Here is a 14,724-nt window from a genome sequence, read left to right on the forward strand (position 1 = left end):
GAGAGAGAGAGAGAGAGAGAGAGAGAGAGAGAGAGAGAGAGAAAGAGAAATGAGCACATCTTATTGTTTCAATACTACTTACCTTTAGAAGGTACCTGAATTTCTTAAAGAAATACCTGAATTTCTTAAAGAAATACCTGATTTTCAGAGCAGGGCAGGGATGATACTGGAGAATTGTATGGTGCCAGGAAATAAATAAGTCCACAGAAAGTGATAACATGTTAGAAGATCATAGAAAATAAATACTGTCAGCTGAATGTGATGGTTCTTGCTTATATTCCTATCATTCAGGAGACTGTGGCAGGTAGATCATGATTGGGAGGCCTGTCTGAGTTACATAGTAAGTTCTAAGCCAGCTTGGACTATATAGTGACACCTTGTCTCAAAACATGAAAAATGAAAACAAAATATAGAAGCTACCTTAAAGCAGTTTGATAATAACTTAGGCATTGAGAGATGGGTGGATCTTTCTGAGTTCAAGGCCAACCTAGCTGTGGACAGCCGGGGCTAAATAGTTGAGACCCTATCTCAAAAACAATGGTCATTGTTATCATAATAGTCTTTAACCCATTTAGTATAGTAGGAACTCAGGGACCCATATGAAAATAATAAATGAGTAAATTGAAAGTATGATTAGAAATGGGCTTTCTGAAAGTATCTCCCTGTAAAGTACAAATGAAACCGTAGAGAAGCCTGACAGATGCTGCCTTGATCAAAGGTAACCTTATCAGAGTAATAGAACAAGATAAAACCATGTGCCTTCTGGGAAGATCCAGTGAGCTACTGCCACATCACCTCTGCTAAACTCTGTCCTATAAAGAACATGGGGAATTTTCAACAGGAAACCAGAAGAAACACTCCAATTGAGTAATGCTTTACAAAATAACTAGTCTGTAGTCTTTAAAAATATATGAAAATCAAGGAAAGGCTGAATAACTATTTAGAATGAAGGAAAATAAGAAAATAACATTGAAACGGGATTCTATGCTTGATTTATTTATTTTTTACTGTGAAGGACAAACTTGAAATAGCTGACAGGATTATAAATAGGGCCAACAGATGGGTTGGTACCATACCAGTCTCTGTCCCGGGTTTTGAATAGTGCTCCCTTGGTTTCATAGGAAATAAGCACACAAACCTATGTCAGTTTACTGCTTTGGAAAATAAATTCTCCAGGATGTTCTTAAAGTTAAAGATATATTTTTTTGTAAATATGTATTTTGTGCATTCGTCCACTCAAGTGTACATGTTTGGAGGTTAGAGAACAACTTGGAGGAGGTGGTTCTCCTTCCACTATTTAGGTGGGGGCTGAACTCAGGTTGTCAGGCTTAGGAGCAAGCATCCTTACCTGTTTAACACCTTGCTGATTCATATTCTTACAATTTTTATGACAGAGTTAAACATTTAAAAAGCAAATATACATGCTGGAAAAATGACTATAAGGTGTATGCCAAGTTCTCAAAGGAGATTAAACCCTAATGACCATAACATTTTTTGAATGTATTAACTTTTCTGTTACACATCTAAAAGGGAACTAAATAACCTTATTGGGAAATTGAGAAAATAATCACTCAGATCATTTTTAAGTTTGTTTGTTTTGTGGAACTCCTTTAGAAAAAAGCCAGAAAGACTATTAATGTCCATGATCCCAAGAAATTATCTTAAGAACTGAAAACTTTCCTAATTGCCTTTGTGTCCTTTTCTGTCCCCCCTTTTCAGGGTATAACTGCTATCACTATTCTAGGTTTGCCCATCTTTACCCCACTTTGGTAGTGTTGAGGATTGAGCAAGGGCCATGTTCATGCTAGGCAAGCGCCCTGCCACATAGTTGCATCCCTAGCCCACTATCTGCATTTGTGTCTATCATTCCTGTAACGTTGTATTTAGATGTAGCTCCTGTTCCTTCACACTTGATAAGCATCTTTCTCCTTTGTACCTTTATTAGTTGATTGTGAAGCACTATAAGTAATAGTACATGACAAGAAAAGGTTCTGCGGTCACTAAGTGGGAAAGGAAAACCCTTTTTGTGATTTTTGTTTGTTTGTTTTTGTTTGAGACGGGGTCTCACTAGGTAGCTCCAGCTGTCTTGAAACTCACTCTGTAGACCAGGCTGACCTCAAACTCACCGAGATCCACCTGCCTCTGCCTCTCAAGTCCTAGGATTAAAAATGTGTGCCACTACACTTGGCTCATTGTGTAATTTTTAAAAAGAGCTTTGAATTGTGTTCTGAGCCACTTTGGAAACTAGGAAATGTAAGTTATTTTTATACAAGATACCATTGGCATACGTTTAGTTCTGGGACCTTTAACCTTAGATATTTGGCATATAAAGTTGATCATTCTGTTAACTTATACATATTTTGAGAAGAAAACACATCTGCACCTTGCTTTCGTTATTTCCTTTTAGCTGTAGTAATGAGGGCAAGTCCCTTGATAAATTTCTAGTTATATTTGTTGCTTGGTGTGTTGGATATTACACAAATAGTTTTGAAATACAACTTTTTATAAGCTTTGGATTAATGTCATTAAAAGATATTTAAATTTTAACAGAAATCAACCAGACTATTATGAAGTGGTTTCTCAGCCTATTGACTTAATGAAAATTCAACAGAAACTGAAAATGGAAGAGTATGATGATGTTAATCTGCTGACTGCAGACTTCCAGTTGCTTTTTAACAATGCAAAGGCTTATTATAAGGTAAGAAAGCATCAGATTTGGAAAGGATCTAATTTTATAATTGTCTTGTTTTTATAATCTTTTAAATTTTAAAATTTTATTTATTTAATTTGGGAGAGCTATATAGTAGGTATTGGCTGACCTTGAGCTTCTGATCTTCTTGCCTCCATCTTCAAAGTACTAGGATTACAGATGTATGTCACCATGCCCAGTAATTGTTTAAAAAAGATAATATGTACATCTTTATATATATACTTAGAAAAGATATATATTATATTATACATTATATATCATATATACTACATTATACACATATAATGTGCATGCATGTTTTGCCTGCATGTATGTAAGTGCATCATGTATGTATAATGCCCACAGAGGCCAGAAGAGAACATCAGGTCCTCTAAAATGGTGTAAGCTGCTGCGTGAGTGTTTGGAACCAAACTCTGGTCCTCTGTAAGAGCAGTCAGTATTCTTAACTGCTGAGCTATCTTTGCAGCCCCAAGCTAGCTTTTTAATATTTAGCAATTATTCAGATAAGTAATAGTTTTTCTACCTTATTTTATTGTTGTTTTGATTTTTGTTTGTGTAATTGGTTTGGAGGGAATTTTTTGTTTTGTTTTGTGAAAACAAGGTCTCAATATGTAACCAAGGCTGGCTGGTCTCAAACTTGCTGTCTTTGTATTTTTATATTCTGGAAATTAAAATATTTTGAATACTAACCATTTTTAAATTATGTTTCGAATATCTTTGCATTGTGTGTTTTAAACTTTTTTTTTTTAATGCTAGGGATTGGCACTCTTACTTTTGAACAACCACAGCCTCCAATTTTTGTAGTCTGATGAATATGTTTTTATTTATTTGTTTGTGGTTTTTTGAGACAGAGTTTCTCTGTAAAATAGCCTGGGCTATCCTTGAACTCGATTTATAGACCAGGCTGTCCTTGAACTCACAGTGATCTGTCTATCTCTGCCTCCCCAGTGCTGGGATTAAAAGCATGCTCCACCACCACCCTGTTGTTTTGTAAAATTTTTAAAATCTTCCTTTTGATTTTAGTTTTGATTTATTTCATCTAAAATTTAGTATTTGTAAAGTCTTAGTAAAGTATTTTATTCTTTTTCATTAAAAAATAATCTCTGCTGGGAGTGAACCTCAGGGTTTCAATATGCCAACTATATGTTGTACCATGGGTATATCCCCAGCCTCAAGAAATTTTAAGGTCAATAGTTAACTTGTCAAAAATCTATGGCCATACTACCCTGAATTCTCCAGATCTCATCTGATCTCGGAAGCTAAGCAGGGTTGGGCCTGGTTAGTACTTGGATGGGAGATCACCTGGGAATACTGGTGTGCTGTAGACTTTAAAAAAAAAAAAAGCAGCAGCAGCTAATTACATATCACTACTACATGCAAACAATACTTTATAAAAAATGTAAACAAGACTTTATAATAATTATGCTTTGGGCACCTCTTCTTATTCATGCTGCCTAGTACTTCTTTTGTAGCAGAATTTGAATTCCATACATGAATATTATTTTACATATTTCTTTACTCACAAATTTACAACTTTGGTGTTGCTTTGCGATAGGGTCTCTGTGTAGCCTGACTATCCCTGGTACTCACTGTGTAGCCTGAACTGGCTTCATACTCATGGCAGTCCTTCTGCCTCAGATTTACAAATATTAGGATTACAGACTCATGCAACCATACCTAACTTTTTACTTTTTTTTTTTTTTTTCTGCATTGCTTTAAGAACTTAACTGGGAGCTGGGGCTACATGTAGCTCGGATATAGAGCCCTAGCTTAACATGTGCAAAGCTTTAGGGTAGATCTTTAGTACCTGAGGAAAAAAGTTGGCTATATCTGTTATTACCGCTGCAGTTTCTTTAAAGGTGATCTGTTTTTCTGGCTCTTTTCTTTTTGATTTTATTGTGATGCATCTAGATGTCCCTCTCTTTTTACTTGTGAGCTTTGCTTCCTAAATCTTGGGTTGATATTTTTTTCTCAGGGGAAGTTTCCAGCCTTAATATTTTCATATATTGCTTATACTTCATTCTCTCTTCTTTTAGACTGGCAATTGTCTTAGTTAGGGTTTCTATTGCTGTGAAGAGACATCATTACCATGGCAACTCTTTTTATTATTATTTATTTTTGTTTTATTTGCATTGGTGTTTTGCCTGCATATATGTTTGTATGAGAGTGTCAGATGTTGAAGTTACAGACAGTTGTGAGCTTCCATGTGGGTGCTGGGAATTGAACCTGGGTCCTTTGGAAGAGCAGTCAGTGCTATTAACCACCCCACCCCCATTCATCATGGAAACTCTAATAAAGGAAAGCATTTGATTGGGCCTGGTTTACAGTTCAAAGGTTTAGTGCATTATCGACATGGTAGGAAGCATGGCAGCATGCAGGTAGACATGGTTTTAGAGAAAGAACTGAGAGTCCTACATCTGGATTGGCAGGCAACAGGAAGAGAAAGTGACACTGGAGCTTGAGCCTCTGAAACCTCAGATCCCAACCCAAGTGACACACCTCCTCCAACAAGGCCACACTTCCAATAATGCCACTCCCTGTGAGCCTATGGGAGCCATTTTCCTTCAAACCACCACAGCTATTTCATTAGATTTTCCTCCCATCTTTGTTTCTTTGAAACCTTTCTCTGCTTTTGTGTATTTAGGCATTGTTTTTTGTTTGTTGTTTTCTTTTTTTTTTCTCTCGAAAACCGGGTTTCTCTGTGTTGTTTTGGTGCCTCTTGGATCTCTCACTCTGTAGAGCAGGCTAGCCTTGAACTCACAGAGATCCGCCTGCCTCTGCCTCCCAAGTGCTGGGATTAAAGGCTTGTGCCACCACCACCTGGCTTTAAGTATTTTTTTTTAGGTAGTTTAATTCTTTGAATATTTTGAAATTTGCTGTTAGTCTATTGTAAAATAGAAATAATTTCATCTGTTTTTATCTTTTATAACAAGTCTTTATATTGACTTGCTTATATTGTTAATTTTAAGTTAGCTAATCATTTGTCTTCTGCCTCAAGTGTCTCTGTAAGTTTATTTCTGAATGCCTTCAAAATGCATGTTCATTTTTTTTTAGAAAATGGATTAAGTCTTGCATATCTTCTAATCATAAAAATTTTGAAATAATTGTAATAGTTGCATTTTCAAATTTGCCTCAAAATATCAGTCTCTGTTGAACAGGATTCTTTAAAACTAGCAATTACCAATAAAAGTAATGTTTCTTTCTTTGCTCTTTGCTAATGTATAGCCAGATTCCCCTGAATATAAAGCTGCTTGTAAACTTTGGGATTTGTACCTTCGAACAAGAAATGAATTTGTTCAAAAAGGAGAAGCAGATGATGAAGATGATGATGAAGATGGGCAAGACAATCAAGGAACAGTGACTGAAGGCGTAAGTGTGCATGCAGCAGCATGGGTAGCTTGGGAAGTAGGGGTAGATCTAATTTTTCTGGACTGTTGGGGGAAGTTGTTATATTGGTAGCTGAGAGGGTAAGTGAACCTTAAGCTAGAGAACCTCACTCCAGTTTCATGTAATCTTAAACATCTTGGACAGTGCTACTCTGCTACTGATGGGTGTTTTCAGATTAGTGCATATTTCCTGCTCAGTTTTAGAAATCATTATCAGGGCTAGTTCAGTCCAGTATTACTAAATTAAACAGTGGATAAGGGTTGGCAGTGTTGAGTCACTTTGGTTTGGAGTGCTTTGTTTTCTTAAGCTAGAGGACAGTTAGAACTGAAGAGGAGAGACAACAAGCAAACTTAAGATTCTGGCGGCTACTGGGAGGAGGGAGGAGGAGGAGAAGAGGAAAGCATGCTGTTCACTTTGCAGTAGAGGTTGACAGGCAGCTGCGTGGCATACAGGGGAGGACTCTCAGAGGAAGAGAGAGGAAGCCCGAAGTGTCCAGGAAAGCATGCTTAGTCTTTTAACCAGGATCTGGAAAAGAGGATGGGGAGAAAAAGGTAAAATTGAAGGTACTTTGTCAGTATGTTAAAGGAATTAAATAGGCTTATTAGTGGTGCCAGGATAACTCTGCAAGCTGCTGTCAGGGATACTTTAACAGGTTAGGTACTTACTGCTTGATCCTAGGAATCCACATGTGTTCTGAACTCTGAAATTTTGCAGTCGCTCTTACCTGTGCTTAGAAATAAATTTATTTGCTTTTCGTTCTTTTAAAAAATTATTTTTATTTTACATGCATTGGTGTTTTACCTGCATGTGTATCTCTGTGAGATTGTTGGATCCCCTGGAACTGGAGTTACAGACAGTTGTGAGCTGTCATATGGGTGCTGGGAATTTAACCCAGGTACTCTGGAAGAGCAGCCAGTGCTCTTAACTACTGAATCATCTCTTTACCCCCTAGAAATAAATTTTTTGGTTTTTCTGAGACAGGTTTTCTCTGTGTAGCTTTGCGCCTTTCCTGGATCTCACTCTGTAGACCAGGCTGGCCTCGAACTCACAGAGATCCGTCAGGCTCTAGAAATAAATTTTTAAAAAGTGATATGTGTGTGGGTGTTCTACCTACATGTATGTCTGTGTACCATTTGTGTTCCTGGAACCCAAGGAGGCCAATAAAGGAGAAGTAACTAGCAGAATGTGGCTGCTGAGGCCCCTATGAAGCCTTTCTATAGCTCTAGCCAGAAAATAAAATTTAGGACTTGGCCTTTTCAGTTTTTCTTTGATACTTTCATACATGTAAATAAATGCATTTGGAGTTTAACTCCCCACTACCCTCTCACTTCTCAACCTTCCTGCTGAAACTCTTCCCCAAGAAAGGACTCGCCTATCTTTATTCATTAACTTCATTTGCATAAATGATGAGAAATGGAGAAATCTTGCACATTCATATTTATATCTCCTGGACTTCTTTTATATATGTAATTTTTTTTGAAGGGGAAAGCATTTCTTAGCTCCTAGTTTTTATTTAAGGTAAATTTGATATATTTTATTTTGCTTTGCTGAAATTGTAATTAGAATATAAATTATTTGATTTTATTGTACTTCCTATGTATGTATGATTTTTCAAAGGTAGTTTGTAAAAACCTCTAGGGTAGATTATCATATGATTTAAATTATAGTGTAGTTTAGCCTGACTTTTATTTTATTTATTTATTTTAACATAATTCTTTATTTCTCTTGGAATTTCACATCATGCACTGCAGTCCCATTCACTTTCCAGTCCCTCCATATCCTCCCCTCACCCCTGCAACATGCATTCCCCCCAAAATTAATTAAAAACAAAGCAAAGAAACAAACAAAAACCTCCATCTTTCCAATGCCTCTTCATTCATCCTAGTGGCATCGGGAGCTGTGATGTGTCACATAGTATAACCTTTTGTCCACCTTCAAAATGTTTATTGCAATGAGTCGGTGGTCTGGTTCAAGGCCTCTACTACACCATCATCATCGGGCCCTCACCAAAACTCCTCTCAGATGTCCTGCTGTTGCCCTGAGTCATGGAGCTCCTGTGGTTATTGTTCTGCAGGACCGGTCCCGTCTCACACTCCAGCAGGTCATAGATGGGGTAGATATTAGGGTGGGCCAACCCAAGGCCCAGGCTGTGGGTCTGGGTGGTAGCTGAACTGGTCAGTCTGGGCCATTAGGACCACCCCTTCAAGCAAGGGTCTGAGCCAGCTCTCCTGTGCCTGTGGTGAAGGGTGGGGGTCATCTCTTCCAAGTGCCGTGGGCCTAGCTCTCCCAAGGGGGAGGGGCGGGGAGACTGGGTCAGTAATGGTGGGGCCATCTGAACACAGCCCTCGGATTTCAACATGCATGGTTCCTATTATTCCCTGTGGTAACACGGGCCATGGACATCATCACAGACCTCAGCTGCAGCAGGAACAAGGACCCAGACATGCCCTCAGTTAGCAGCACAGGGCCAGACATCACCATGACCCTGGTGGCAGCACAGGCCACTCAGGTTAGTATGGCCCTGGTGGCAGCAAGGCCCTTGGACACCAACATGGTCTTAGGTGGCTGTCTGGACACTGTGTATCCACTCAGTCCCTGGTGGCAACAGGAGCCATGGACATCAACCCAGACCCTGGCTGCTGCAGGGCCACAGACCCAGACACAGTAGCAGCCTGGGCCTGAATGACACCATGGCCCCATGTGGCAGCACAGACACCAACATGGCCACAGGTTGTAGCCCAGATCCTGGGTATCCATCTGACCTTTGGTTGTACCATGGACCAAGGACATCAATACAGACCCAGCCCAGGCTTGGATGTCACTATGGCCCAAGATGGCAGTGTAGGCCACTCAGATTGGCATGGCCCTTGGGTACCAATATGGCCCCAGGTAGCAGCCCAGACTGCTGGCATTGGCCCTTCGATGGTATCAGGAACCAGGGACATCACCACAGACCCTGGCTGTGGTAGTGCCATGGACCCAGAAATGGCCCTCCGCAGCAACTCTGGCCCGGACAACACCATGGCCCCAGGTGGCATTGTAGGCCACTCAGATCAGTGTGGCCTTGGAGGAGGTATGGCCCTCGGGCACCAACCTGGCCACAGGTTTCGGCCTAGACCCCAGGCATCTTTGTGGCCTTTGGTGATACCACTGGCTATGGACATTGACACAGACCCTGGCTATGGTAGGACCATGGACCCAGACATAGTCAGCAGCAGCAGTTTGGGCTTGGATGTCATCTTGGCTCTAGGTGGCAGCAAAGGCCACTCAGATAGGCATGGCTTCAGTGGCAGTATGGCCCTTGGATACCCACGTGGTCCCAGGTGGCATCCCAGACCCCTGGCATTGGCATAGCCTTTGATGGTATCAGGAGCCATGGACATCACCACACACCCTGGCTGTGGTAGGGCCACGGACCCAGACATGACCTTTAGCCACAGCCCAGACATGACTTCTATTTTAAATAAAACTTCTCCCATTTTTATTGGCATTGTTGTATAAAATAATGGGTTTCATTATTCCATTTCATATGTTTGTATAATAAACTTTGACCATCTTCAGTTCCCTATTACCATATCTTGCCCCTCTCCCACTGTTCCCTTCCTCTACCTCTATGTCCTCCTACAAGTCTAGTCTGTGAGGTCGAGGGATCACACTGAGGGCGTCATGCATTTTAGGCAGACAAACTCCCGCCTGAGCTATAGCTCTAGTCTTGAAACTTTCATTTTTAAATCAAGAATGGTTTTCTTAGCATTTCCTCGGTTGCTGGAATAGATTATATAAATGTATGCATGCACCCAGATTCTTATTCCACCTGCAGAATGTTTCTAGAGTAGTGGGCTGGGAGGAAAGAAACAAAGACCTTAAAACTTGAGACTGCATTAAAAATAAATGTGAAAATATCAGTGCATGTGTATTTCAAATCATAAATAACCATTAATCTTGATTTTTATTTTTTTTTTGGCACACAGGTGTGGTTTGAATCTGAAGTACTATTTACTATAAATTTTGACTTAGGCAATCCCATTGTTCACTGTAGAAACTTGCTTCAGACTGGTCAAGTACTGTGTGGGACACATCATTTCTTGTATTGGAACAGTGACTTAACTTGGTGTAATTAAGTGCAAGTTGCCCAGTCTGAAGAACAGAAATCTATATGAATGTACTCCATTTAGGTTTTTTTTTTAATTAAATTTATTTATTTATTTTACATCCTGACTGCAGTTTCCCTTCCCTCCTCTCCTTCCTTTTCCTTCCCCCACTTCTTTTCTCCACCCCCCTAACCACTCCTCCACTGTTTCTGTTCAGGAAAGGGGCAGGCCCCCATGGTTATCAACAAAGCTTGGCAAATCAAGTTTCAGTGAGACTAAGCACCTTCCCTTGTATTAAGGCTGGGCAAGGCAACCCAGTAGAAGGAGTAGGTTCCCAAAAGCCAGCCAAAGCCTTAGGGAGAACCCCTGGAGTCCCACAAGTAGACCAAGCTACATAACTGTCACATGTGTGTAAAGGGCCTAGGTCCCTTGCAGGCTCCCTGGTTGTCAGTTCAGACTCTGAGCTCCTATGAGCCCAAGTTAGTTGTTGATGTGGGTTTTCTTGTGATGTCCTTGACTCTTTTGACGCATACAATCTTTCCTCCCTCTCTTCAGCAGGATTCCCTGAGCTCAGCCTAATGTTTGGCTGTGTGTCTCTGCATCTGTTTTCATCAGTTACTGGATGAAGGCTTTCTGATGACAATTGGGAGGTGGGGGGTAGTCACCAATCTATGAGTATAGCAGAATATTGTTAGACATCATACATTGACTTTTTTTCCCCCTCCAGTTGTGTTTGATTCTATCCTGGGTCTCTGGGCCATCTAGCCTCTGGGTCCTGGCACTCCAGACAGTGTCAGGGTGGGCTCACTCTCATAGCATGGGTCTAAGACGAGACCAGTCATTGGTTGGCCACTCCCATAATCTCTGCCACCCTTACCCCAGCACATCCTATAGGCAGGACAGACTGTAGGTGAAAGGTTGTGTGTCTGGTTGGTGTTCTGATCCCTCCACTGGTGTCTTGCCTGGTCACAGGAAATGACCAGCTCAGGCTACATATCTACTGTTGCTAGGAGTCATCCTTGTAGATTCTGGGAGTTTCCCTTGCACCGGGACTCTTATCTGGCCCCCAAGTTTCCCCCCTTTCAGGTCATCTCTTTCAGTACTCTCCCTCTCTATCCCCCCACCCCCAACCCTCATGTTCCCATCCCTACTGGCACCCAGTCCACTCACAAGTCTCTTCTATTTCCCCTTCCAATGAAAAACCATGCTTCCCTCTTGGACTATAAAGTAAAGGATAACCATGCTACAATCTACAGACCCAGAGAGGCTAGGTAACAAGGAGGATCCATTTAGTTTTTTACTTAATTTGAGGAACTTGAGTAGACAAGTATTATTATGGGGCATGTTTTCTCTAGTTTAAGGATATGGATTTCCACATTCACATATATGGTACGTTTACAATGTTTATTACAAAATTAAAATTCATTATAGGAGTTAATTACAGAAATATGACAAGGAGCTTCACTAATTCATGTAGTCCTCAAGTTACAAGCTTGTGTCCACACTAGAGCGTCTCTAAGGTACTCTTGAAACTTGATAAATACTGCTTAGTAGTTGCTCTTTTGAACTAGCTTTGTCATCTTAAAAACTATTTACTGCTTGGTACTTATGTATGGGTTTGTTTCTCTCCCTGCCCCTCCTTGCCCTTTAGTCTTCTCCAAGTTACCTAAAGGAAGTCCTGGAGCAGCTTCTTGAAGCCATAGTTGTAGCCACAAATCCATCAGGACGGCTCGTCAGTGAACTTTTTCAGAAACTGCCTTCCAAAGTGGTAAGATCCAAAGTGATCAATGACAAATGAATTAAAATACTTAATTTTAAGTATTTTAAGAATTTTATTAGGTACTATTAAGTAAAATAAGATTAAAGGTTAAGTACTAGAGGTAGCCAAATGATACTCTTCATGGCCCCAGCAGACAGCACAAAGGGCATAATCTGTCATTTTACTTGACTAGAAGATGACTTTTTTTTCCCTTAATAAGGGTAGAAGCCTTTTGCCTGTATGTGTGTGTATGTGTGCCGTGTGTATGTGGTGCATGTGAAAGTTAGGAGAAGTATTAGATCCTCTGAACTGGAGTTAGAGACGGCTTGGAGCTGCCATGTGGGTGCTGGGAATCAAACCTGGGTTCGCTGCAAGAACAAGTGCTCTTAGGTGCTGAGCCATCTGTCCAGCCCCCAAAGTTTGGCTTTTAAAACAAGATCATTAGTTGTGTGTATGTCGGGAGGTGGGGTGGGGTGGGGTGGGGTGGGGAGGGGATGGGGCAGATTTCCTGGCTGTGTTACTTGAGTTGATTCCAAACTCATAGGCTGTTTTTTGGTTTCGTTACTATGGTACATAATAGTATAATTTACCATTTTAGCCTTTTTTATTTGTGTTAAATATTACTTATTTTTGTTATTTTGAGACAGGGTTTCACTACATTGCCTGCTTCAGCCTCTGAATACTGGAATTGCAGATCTTCCTGATCTCTATTTCAGCCATTTTAAAATGTACAATTCTGTAACATTTCAATACATTTCCATTATTGTGCAGCTATCATGACCATCCATCTTCTAGGATTTTTTTTTTTTTTTTTTTTTGTTAGTTTTAAAAATTACTCCATGTCTTGAAAAAAAAAAAAAATTGAAACTCTAGCCAGGTGGTGGCGCACACCTTTAATCCCAGCACTCAGGAAGCAGGGGCAGGCAGATCCCTGTGAGTTCAAGGCCAGCCTGGTCTATAGAGTGAGTTCCAGGACAGCCAGGGCTGTTATCAAAAAAAAAGAAAGAAACAATGACTGTGGAGTAAGTGCTGAAATGGTGTTATTTTCAAAGTATACTGTTAGAACTAGAAGAATGCTATAAATGGGAAATCATACCTGTATCTATATTAATCTTCTCTTATATGTGAAGCCATAGGAGGCCCTGATACCTTAGAAAGAGCTTACTGCTCTAGAAAAATCTCTTCCCTTTTTGGGTGGAAGAGTACAGTTTGTCCCCTTTCTCCATCACTAGGAAAACGAGGAGACCTAAAAAGAGGAAGAATTTATTTCTCTTCCTTTCATCCTATCTCTTGAACAGAGTCCTTTTTATACAAAGTTTATTTTAGATGCATATTTTATCATTGAAAAATTATTCTTGGAAGCAACTCAGATATGCTTTGGTAGATGAATAGATGAATAAAATATATGTACAAAATAGTCAAATATTATTTGACTTTAGAAAGGAAGGAAGTTCTGAGCTGGGTGGTGGTGGCACACCCCTTTAATCTCTCAGTACTCGGGAGACAGAGACAGGCAGATCTCTTGAGTTCGAGGCCAGTCTGGCTTACAAAACGAGTTCCAGGACAGCCAGAACTACAGAGAGAAAAGAAACCCTGTCTCGAAAAAAACAAAACAAAAAAAAAGGAAGGAAGTTCTGATTTATGTACAATATGGAGGGGTCCTAAACAAATGCTAAGTGAAATCGCTAATCTTGAAGGAGAAATAGTGTATGTGATTGATCTTATGTGAGAGACTAGAATAGTTAAAATCAAAGACACAGAGAGTAGAATGGTGGTTTCTCTCGGGAGAAAAAACGGTCTGATGAGTCCTCAACCTCTGGCATCTGAAGGAAAAAATCCAGCTTTGACAGTGGGAAGATGGCTCAGTCAGTAAAGCATTGGCCACACAGCTATGAGGACCTGAGTTGGGATTTCAGCACCCACAAAACAGCTGTGTAGAGTTGTGCTCCTATAACCCCAGCACTGAGGTAACAAAGGCAGGAGGATCCCTGGAGCTCGCTGTTCAGCCAGTCTAACCAGTTTGGTGAGTTCCAGGTTTAGTGTGAAATCCTTTCTCATAAAGTAAGATGAAAGTAATAGAGAAACAACTGATGTTGACCTCTGGTTTCCACATGCACACGTGCACATACATGAACACATACACTTGTCTTGATTAAGATCCAGTTGTTCGTTTTCATTCTGTGTCTACAAGAACAAAAATTATTCAGGGATCCTAGTGGAAGAGTGAGTGGAAAATTTATAAGAGCAAGAGGAACAGAAATTCATTGTGAGATTGTGACTTATTGAAATGTCAGGGAAGCTATACCCATGAATTCTCACCAACACTGTTGCCTAAAGAAGACCAGAACAAGGATGACATCAGTAGACAAGCTAACATGGAAGGAGGAAATCCTATGGGTCCTCAAACCTAGACAAAGAACTACAGACAACTAAGAAACTTAGAGGGCAGGAGAACTAGTCTTCTTAGGGAAGAGCTCCCAAAGTGGTTACCCATTGGTTACCCAGTACCAAGTCCTATACATACAAGTAATATATGGACTGAGCAAGTTGTATTTCTATATTTAAGAACACACATATATTCTCTCCCGCTCACACAAGTAACAGTTATGGAAATAGGGGCCAAATTTGAGAGAGCAAAGCGGTGTGAGGGATACTTGGAAGGGATTGGAGGGAGGAAAGGGAAAGGGGAATATATATGATATAATTGTATTTTCATTTCAAAAGTGTTATAAAAACTTAAAAAAAGAGCAAAACGACTTTTAGATTTTGGTCAGCTT

The 14,724-nt window shown here is 40.2% G+C and overlaps 1 protein-coding gene and 1 pseudogene across 50 annotated transcripts in view; both read left to right on the forward strand.

The window, feature by feature from the left end:
* The window catches only part of Pbrm1 (polybromo 1), a 104,792-nt gene that overhangs the window by 11,467 nt on the left and 78,601 nt on the right, over window positions 1–14,724 (forward strand). For all 50 annotated transcript variants that reach the window (XM_076544178.1, XM_076544185.1, XM_076544191.1 and 47 more), the window contains 3 exons: window positions 2,551–2,698; window positions 5,936–6,079; window positions 11,840–11,956. In XM_076544178.1, coding sequence (XP_076400293.1) covers window positions 2,551–2,698; window positions 5,936–6,079; window positions 11,840–11,956 — 409 coding nt within the window. The remainder of the gene's footprint in view (window positions 1–2,550; window positions 2,699–5,935; window positions 6,080–11,839; window positions 11,957–14,724) is intronic.
* LOC121832445 (5S ribosomal RNA) lies at window positions 3,919–4,038 on the forward strand (annotated as a pseudogene).

Source organism: Peromyscus maniculatus, chromosome 9 (genome assembly GCF_049852395.1).
Source record: "Peromyscus maniculatus bairdii isolate BWxNUB_F1_BW_parent chromosome 9, HU_Pman_BW_mat_3.1, whole genome shotgun sequence".
Taxonomy (NCBI): Eukaryota; Metazoa; Chordata; class Mammalia; order Rodentia; family Cricetidae; genus Peromyscus; species Peromyscus maniculatus.